The sequence below is a fragment of the Sinocyclocheilus grahami genome, unplaced genomic scaffold (assembly GCF_001515645.1).
Source record: "Sinocyclocheilus grahami isolate Dianchi unplaced genomic scaffold, SAMN03320097.WGS_v1.1 scaffold1607.1, whole genome shotgun sequence".
Classification (NCBI taxonomy): Eukaryota; Metazoa; Chordata; class Actinopteri; order Cypriniformes; family Cyprinidae; genus Sinocyclocheilus; species Sinocyclocheilus grahami.
This window is the reverse complement of record NW_015506786.1, coordinates 210,684-219,780: the sequence shown is the minus strand read 5'-3', so window position 1 is coordinate 219,780 and position 9,097 is coordinate 210,684. Positions and strand designations below refer to the sequence as shown.

General features: G+C 44.1%; 1 protein-coding gene across 1 annotated transcript in view; it reads right to left on the bottom strand.

Moving 5' to 3' along the window:
* Positions 1-134: 134 nt before the first annotated feature.
* The window catches only part of LOC107571532 (heterogeneous nuclear ribonucleoprotein R-like), a 24,223-nt gene continuing 15,260 nt past the window's right edge, over positions 135-9,097 (bottom strand). Inside the window, exons 8-11 of the mRNA XM_016257851.1 lie at positions 3,661-3,866; positions 3,440-3,589; positions 2,331-2,452; positions 135-1,410 (exon numbers count right to left, since the gene is read on the bottom strand). Coding sequence (XP_016113337.1) covers positions 810-1,410; positions 2,331-2,452; positions 3,440-3,589; positions 3,661-3,866 — 1,079 coding nt within the window. The 3' untranslated portion in view covers positions 135-809. The remainder of the gene's footprint in view (positions 1,411-2,330; positions 2,453-3,439; positions 3,590-3,660; positions 3,867-9,097) is intronic.

Genomic DNA, 9,097 nt, shown 5'->3' with positions numbered 1-9,097 from the left:
CACACACACTCACTCTCTTATACTTGCACACTCTCACATGCTCACAAACTTACACACACACGCTCACACTTACTCACCCACTAACACACACGTAAACACTCACTACGTGAAGTTCGCAGAAACCAGTGAAATTTGCTCGATTGAGTTTTATTGAAACTGAACAAACAAAAAATAAAAGTTATAAATACAAACATCTGACCAGCCGGCCATAGCTCTTAAGGTAAGCCAGACCAAACCCTCACCAGCAAATCCCAAATGGAAAAAAACATCTGAAGTTATAATATCAGTATACCAGTTTTTAAAAAACACAATTCAACTACTTCTAGAAATGCTAAACAGACACCTAAACAGCACTCCTGCTACAAAACTTTTTTTTTTTTTTCCTTCTCGTGGATTATTTTCTCCACTTCTGCAAAAAAACCAGACAAAAGTAAAACAAAAAGCTGAAACGAAGCTCTAGTCGACAGCTATTATTTACACGCGAGTCCCTATGCCACTAGCACTGAGAGAGAGAGACGATGAGAACGGAGGACTGCGGGAAGGACGACATCTTTCTGGAAGGCCATTTCATGATTTGAACGTCCTTTCACGCGCACGCTTGCTCGGAAGTATCAGTGTCTTCTTTAAAACGCTCATGGTGGAGTTTAAAACAAGGAGGATGTGGGAATAAAAGTGTTGTGTCCGTTTAAGACAAGCGTCCCACCGGGGCCACGGACAGAATCTACAGGGCTACTGGAGGATAGAAAAGTCAAACAAACACAGCTGGCCAATCACGGTCTAGTTTCTCAGGACGAGGGCGGGCTGCGCGTCTACTTCCACTGCTGGCCGTAGGAGTCCTGGGAGAACTCGAGCGAGTCGTTGCTGTAGCCGTAGCCGGCGGCGTAGTCGGAGCCCAGGGGCTGCTGGGCGATGGGCTGCGAGCCCCAGTTTTGCTGGTTGGTCTGACGGCGTTTGGAGTCCGGCTGGTTAAACACGTCTGCCTTCCTCTTCCCGCCCACGTTTCCGCCGCGGTTTCCTCGCGCGCCTCTGATGCCGCGGCCCCGGGGGGCCTGGAAGGGCCCGCCCCTTCCCCCGCCACGGCCCCTTCCCCCGCCCATGGGAGCCCCGCCCCTCGGGGGATACCCGCCTCTGCCGCGGGTGGGCGGAGCCGAGCGGGCTCTGGGGGGAGGCGGAGCTCCACGGCTCCGCCCACTGCCCCGCCCCCTCATGGAGTAGCCATCGTCGTAAGCGTAGTAGGGGTCATCGTAGCCGCCTCGGTAGTCGTGGTAATCGTAACCGTAGTAGTCGTCGTAGTACTCCTCGTAACCGTAGTAATCGGGCGGGTAGGCATATCCGCCCCGCCCACCGCGCCCGCGGCCACGCCCCGGAGGAGGCATGCGGGGGGGAGGGTAGTAATAATACTCGTCATACCTGCACAGGTGGACACAGACACACCGTCAGCACCTAAACCACAGTTCAGGGACACATTTCTGAGCTTAACCTGACAAAACTGACTTTTGGGGACATCCTCGTTTGTAAAAACAGCATAAAAATAAAGTTCACCCGATGCAAAATTCCCTTCTACATAAATGTGTGTAGGCAGTGTGCAGACAAGAATGACTCCTAAGCGATCGAGGTGTTCTGTTGTTGGATGTAATAATGAACACAGCAGTCGTCATTTACTCCCGACATCTGAGCCGCTGAAGACGCAGTGGATTATGTTTGTTTCTGAAGGGAATGCACCCTGATCTACATAAATGCGTCTATGTTCGCGCGAATCATTCGTGATCCAGCCTCATCTACAGAAGAAGTGTGTAAGGTTTTCAATGAATCTTTGCAAATCTCCTTTTCTAATAATGCGCTAGTTAGCCAGTACCGCGGCTGAAGTTCACAGTCTCTCAGAGAGCGGCTCGGAAGAGAGGGGTGGGGTCAGCAGAGCTCATTAGCATTTAAAGGGACATGCACCGAAACGGCTCGCTGTGAAAAGAGCTGATTTTGACAGGGTAAAAAGGGTGTTTTACACTACCATTGAAAAATTTTAACTAAGTACGTTATAGACTTTTCATTAAGACCCTAAAGAATCATATCAACTTGTGGAAAATGAGCAGCTGATGACCCCTTTAACCCTCATGATGCATTAAAAATCTGCATGCTAACTGTTTGGACATGAAGAACTTTTATTTAATATAAAACGGTCACAACTTGATATATTTTAATTAAAACCGTACTGTATTTGAACAGCAACTTGAATGGTAACGTGAAGAATTAACAGTTTTGAATGTTACCATGTTACTACTGCATTTACCCCTTTAAAACATATTTAGAGTACTGATAGTGTGTCGTCGTCTCACCCTGAGCTTCTGCTGGTCTGTCGGGCAGCTTGTCGTTCTTTCCTCTTCTTATCTGGAGGTTTGGCCAGCACGATCTCGATCTGCTCACCGCCCAGCTGCTTCCCGTTCATCTCCTGCATCGCCTGCAGACACACGAGGAGCCCATCAGCCTGAGCTCTGGGGAATCCTAAGCTGTGCTAAGTGAAGTAAATACACAGCCAGACACTGAGGGGGCTTCCTCTTTTGGCTGATGAATATTTAAATGTTATTCATGACAAAGTGTGCATGCAGACCTACGGCTGTTTATGATGTCCTAATGATGCACAAACACTGATGTCATCACGTCTATCCCTACTGAAACAGGAAGTGACATCATCGGGCCCTTTCTAAAGCATGACAGCAATACAAATACATATGTTTTTGGCATTTAAAATGAGTTGAAAACTTCTATTAAAGCGACTGAATAAGAAGAGTGCCTTAAAAATATCTTAAATAAAGATAAACCAAGTTACGTTTTATTTGTTATAATTTGCTTTTATATTTATAAATATATATTTTTTCTTTTTTAATGCACGCTGCTTGGGTTTATCACGGCAGTGTTTAAAAATTATATTGCCCGTTTGTTATTTTAACAAAATCAAGCAATAATTTAGATTTTTTTTTAAACCCTCACATTTATGAAGGGGGAAAAATAACTATAAAAATACAGTTTTAAAAATCGCTCTCAATATTAAAGCGTCCACACCACAGCTATAACGATAAAGGCACAGAGAAACGATATCGCTGGAATCACTTTTTTCCAGCTGATGAACGATACAAACATTGACAGCCAATCAGAATCCATCCTGCTGTAACGAGCTGGAGCATTTAAAGCGACGGTGTGGACGCTAACATCGTTATCTTTATAGTTATCGTCCTTGGTGAGAACGGAGCTTAGATCTATAAACCTGTTACTCATTTCGGCATCATCTTCATTTCTTTTTTATGTTTACTTAACAGTCGCTGCAGAAATAATGAAATCAGTACTCAAACTGTACGTATGCATCTCGGAAAGTTCGGAGACAGGGTTGCATGTGCAATAACACATACAGTAAGTGTGTGAAAATCGTAATGAAAAGCAGAGGTTTGACCTTGACTGCGGCGTCTCGCTCCTCGAAGTGAACGAAGGCGTAGTCCTTCAGCTTCTTGACGCGCTCCAGTTTGCCGAACTGAGAGAAGGTGTTCTCCAGCAGCTCCTCCGTGACCGGCGTGGCCAGCTTACGCACAAACAGCACCTTCACCTGACGAGACGCAGCACATCGTCACACATCACACTACATACAGAGAGAGCTGTGCATGCTCACACACTGACCTTGGCCATGACCTCGGGGTCAGGCTCCGCGACGGGGTCGGCCCACTCCACGGTCACAGGGTTCCCCCACACCTTCACCTTCCCGCTCATGAGCCTGCGCCGTGCCTGAGCCGCCGACTTATGATCCTCATACTCCAGAAAACAGAAGCCGCGGTTCTTCCTCTTATCATCCGGCTGTGTGTACAGAATGACCTCCTGCAGACCCTCTGAAACACACACACACACCATTAACACACTCTCACTCACACACACACACTCTCTCTCTCACTCACTCACTCACACCATTAGGCCCTTTCGCACCGCTTTAGTTCCAGAACTAAACGTACGGTACTAAAGTACTGGGACGATTTTGCGGGAACTATTTCCCAGTACCATTTAAAGGGTTGCATTCGCACCGAGAGTGTGTACTAAGAAGTGACGTAAGCCGGTCGACAGCGTCATCATTTGTGCGCGGTGTTCAACAACAGAAACAAAGAAGAACTACATTAACAACAGGAGGATGGAGGACGCTGTGATCGGAGCTGTGTGTTTGTTGTGTCTCGCGGGTTTCACAATAATGGACATGTAAAGTCGACGTATACGTAAAGCGATTAAAAGAACGGAAAGGAGGACTAAGAATCTCCAACGACAACTGGCTGTGCTACATTTGCTACAAGTGCCTGCACTTCAGCGTCCGTCCATCTATCGCTGTTCTCCATACTTGCGAAATAAGTTGACACAATGTTTACGTATGTTTACACAGTTTTAAATCATGGCGGGTGAGGGCGTTTTCGTACGTGTTTGGCCAATCAATGTCTACTTGCGTCACGATTAGTACCAGTTGTGCTGGTTAGACCCTGCTCCGGAGTAGGAGCTAATTTGGTTCTCGAAAAAGGCAGTCCGGTACTAAAATCGCTCCCAGTTCCGGCGGTGCGAACATGCCGAAAAGTGGGTAGTTCCACAATTAGTTCTGGTACTATGAAAAGGTTCCTGCGGTGCGAAAGGCCCTATTAACACCCTCTCTCACTCCCACCATTAACACACACTCTCACTCAGACACACACACCATTAACACACACACTCACACCATTAACACTCTCTCACACACTCACACACACTCTCACTCACACCATTAACACACACTCTCACTCAGACACACACACCATTAACACACACACTCACACCATTAACACTCTCTCACACACTCACACACACTCTCACTCACACCATTAACACACACTCTCACTCACACACACACACACACACACACCATTAACACACTCTCACTCCCAAACACCATTAACACACACACTCACACCATTAACACACACTCACACCATTAACACTCTCTCACACACACACTCACACACACACACACACACTCACACCATTAACACTCTCTCACACACTCACACACACTCTCACTCACACCATTAACACACACTCTCACTCAGACACACACACCATTAACACACACACTCACACCATTAACACTCTCTCACACACTCACACACACTCTCACTCACACACACTCTCTCTCCCTCACCATTAACACCCACTCTCACTCACACACACTCTCTCTCCCTCACCATTAACACCCACTCTCACTCACACACACTCTCTCTCCCTCACCATTAACACCCACTCTCACTCACACACACTCTCTCTCCCTCACCATTAACACCCACTCTCACTCACACACACTCTCTCTCCCTCACCATTAACACCCACTCTCACTCACACACACTCTCTCTCCCTCACCATTAACACCCACTCTCACTCACACACACTCTCTCTCCCTCACCATTAACACCCACTCTCACTCACACACACTCTCTCTCCCTCACCATTAACACCCACTCTCACTCACACACACTCACTCACTCTCTCTCACACACACACACACTCTCACTCACACACACTCTCTCTCCCTCACCATTAACACCCACTCTCACTCACACACACCCTCATTCTCTCACTCACTCTCACACACACACACTCACACACTCTCACACACACTCACTCACTCTCACACACACTCACTCACTCTCACACACACTCACTCACTCTCACACACACTCACTCACTCTCACACACACTCACTCACTCTCACACACACTCACTCACTCTCACACACACTCACTCACTCTCACACACACTCACTCACTCTCACACACACTCACTCACTCTCACACACACTCACTCACTCTCACACACACTCACTCACTCTCACACACACTCACTCACTCTCACACACACTCACTCACTCACTCTCACACACTCACTCTCACACACACTCACTCACTCACTCTCACACACACTCACTCACTCTCACACACACTCACTCACTCTCACACACACTCACTCTCACACACACTCAAAAATTACATATTTCATTTCAGTTGTTTAAAGACAGTTTATCAGCTTATCAGTCTGCTGCCAAGTCTGCTAAGGCTACTCATTTTTCTGATTTAATTAAAAAAAAAAAAAATGTTTTCAGTTATTAATTCTGTTGTTAATCCTTCTGTTAACGCAGTGCCTCTTGCCTCCAATGCTCTATGTGAAAGCTTCTTGAGACACTTCACTGATAAAATCTCTAATTTGAGACCCAAAGTCTGTTCTCTCCACATTAAACCCCCTCCTGTTTCTCAGCTTCCTCTTTCTCAGAGTGTTACACAATATCCTTTTAGCTACCGACTCTGGTGATTCTGTGGTCCTGGTTCTTTTAGATTTATCAGCAGCATTTGACACTGTGGACCACACTATTTTGATATCTAGATTAGAGTCAGACGTGGGCCTAAAAGGTACGATCCCTTAAATGGTTTCAGTCATTTTTACCCGACAGAAAATGTAGTGTCAAACTAGGTAACTTCTCTTCCTCTGTTGCTCCTCTCACCTGTGGCATCCCTCAAGGCTCGATATTGGCACCCTCCCTTTTTCCCCGTGCATGCTTCCTCTGGGTTCCATTCTAAGAAGGCATGGGGTGTCTTGTCATTTCTACACTGATGATAACCCAGATTTATTCACCCATTAAGAGAAATGATCCTTCAGCACTTAGTACTTTAGGAAGGTGCTTAGAGATCTGGCTAGCTCAAACAATGTTAACGTTAAATGGAGATAAAACAGAGGTTAGTCCTACTGATCATTCTCAGGCTACCAGCCTAGATCTGGGCAGCTTATCGGCCTTCAGAACTTCTCGTGTGCGAAACCTGGGTGTCCATTAGGGTTGGGTACCGTTCACATTTTAACCGGTATCGGTACCTGAATTCCGGTATCGGTACCCAACGGTAACTTTTTCCGGTACTTTACTCTGTGTAATTACAAAAACATTTATTTCAGTGAAAAAATAATTCCAAAAGTCTAAATTTCAACATTTTGAACAATAGTGCCCTACAAACTTTTTCTTCTTTTTTTCCCTCCAGAAATTCTTGTTTGAATTTTTCTGAAACTCAAATGAATGCATTAAACATTTATTTTAAGTCAAATGAAAATTAAACCTTTTTATTTTTTGGCAAACAAACTGAGGTTTACTGTTGAAATGAATACATGGAAGAAAAATTGTGCGAATATTTCTTTTTAAACATTTGAACAATAAACAAGTGATTAATCTGGTCGTAATATTTATTTTTATCATTTAATTGTTTTATTTAAATTTGATAGAAAATGGAATATTTAAAGATGTACATTATACTGTACAACAGTAATACAAGAGTAATACATTTCTGTTACATGCACTGTTATTTTGACAGGCTGCCATGAAGTTTCTGTGTGTATACAGTATGAGGATGCTAGTTTCCTCAAATGAAACGGTAAAATTCTCGTAAAGTGACTCTCACAGCAGCTCTGGAGATTACGTTGTGTTCAAGCCGTCATATCGTGAGACGCAGAGGTCGGAAATCACCGCGAGCGTCACGCGTGCTTCAGTATTTGTGTAGTAAACAAAACCGCGTTTCCGCCATTCATACATACATTCATACACCTTCTTTTTGCGTTTTAATATTCACAGACACTAGTTCATATCGCGATTCGAATTAAGTAGCGGACCTACTTTTGATTTATTCGTCCAACATTTACAAATCCCGTAAATCACGTTTTTATGAATGGACTCCACGATCCCGTCCGCGTTCCTGTGGCATCCCTCAAGGCTCGATATTGGCACCCTCCCTTTTTCCCCGTGCATGCTTCCTCTGGGTTCCATTCTAAGAAGGCATGGGGTGTCTTGTCATTTCTACACTGATGATAACCCAGATTTATTCACCCATTAAGAGAAATGATCCTTCAGCACTTAGTACTTTAGGAAGGTGCTTAGAGATCTGGCTAGCTCAAACAATGTTAACGTTAAATGGAGATAAAACAGAGGTTAGTCCTACTGATCATTCTCAGGCTACCAGCCTAGATCTGGGCAGCTTATCGGCCTTCAGAACTTCTCGTGTGCGAAACCTGGGTGTCCATTAGGGTTGGGTACCGTTCACATTTTAACCGGTATCGGTACCTGAATTCCGGTATCGGTACCCAACGGTAACTTTTTCCGGTACTTTACTCTGTGTAATTACAAAAACATTTATTTCAGTGAAAAAATAATTCCAAAAGTCTAAATTTCAACATTTTGAACAATAGTGCCCTACAAACTTTTTCTTCTTTTTTTCCCTCCAGAAATTCTTGTTTGAATTTTTCTGAAACTCAAATGAATGCATTAAACATTTATTTTAAGTCAAATGAAAATTAAACCTTTTTATTTTTTGGCAAACAAACTGAGGTTTACTGTTGAAATGAATACATGGAAGAAAAATTGTGCGAATATTTCTTTTTAAACATTTGAACAATAAACAAGTGATTAATCTGGTCGTAATATTTATTTTTATCATTTAATTGTTTTATTTAAATTTGATAGAAAATGGAATATTTAAAGATGTACATTATACTGTACAACAGTAATACAAGAGTAATACATTTCTGTTACATGCACTGTTATTTTGACAGGCTGCCATGAAGTTTCTGTGTGTATACAGTATGAGGATGCTAGTTTCCTCAAATGAAACGGTAAAATTCTCGTAAAGTGACTCTCACAGCAGCTCTGGAGATTACGTTGTGTTCAAGCCGTCATATCGTGAGACGCAGAGGTCGGAAATCACCGCGAGCGTCACGCGTGCTTCAGTATTTGTGTAGTAAACAAAACCGCGTTTCCGCCATTCATACATACATTCATACACCTTCTTTTTGCGTTTTAATATTCACAGACACTAGTTCATATCGCGATTCGAATTAAGTAGCGGACCTACTTTTGATTTATTCGTCCAACATTTACAAATCCCGTAAATCACGTTTTTATGAATGGACTCCACGATCCCGTCCGCGTTTTCTCAGAAACCATATGGCCCTAGAAATGTAACCACACTTCAGAATATTTCGGCTTGCCCTGTGTGTTGTCTGAACGAGTCTCTCTTTCTCTCTCTGCAGC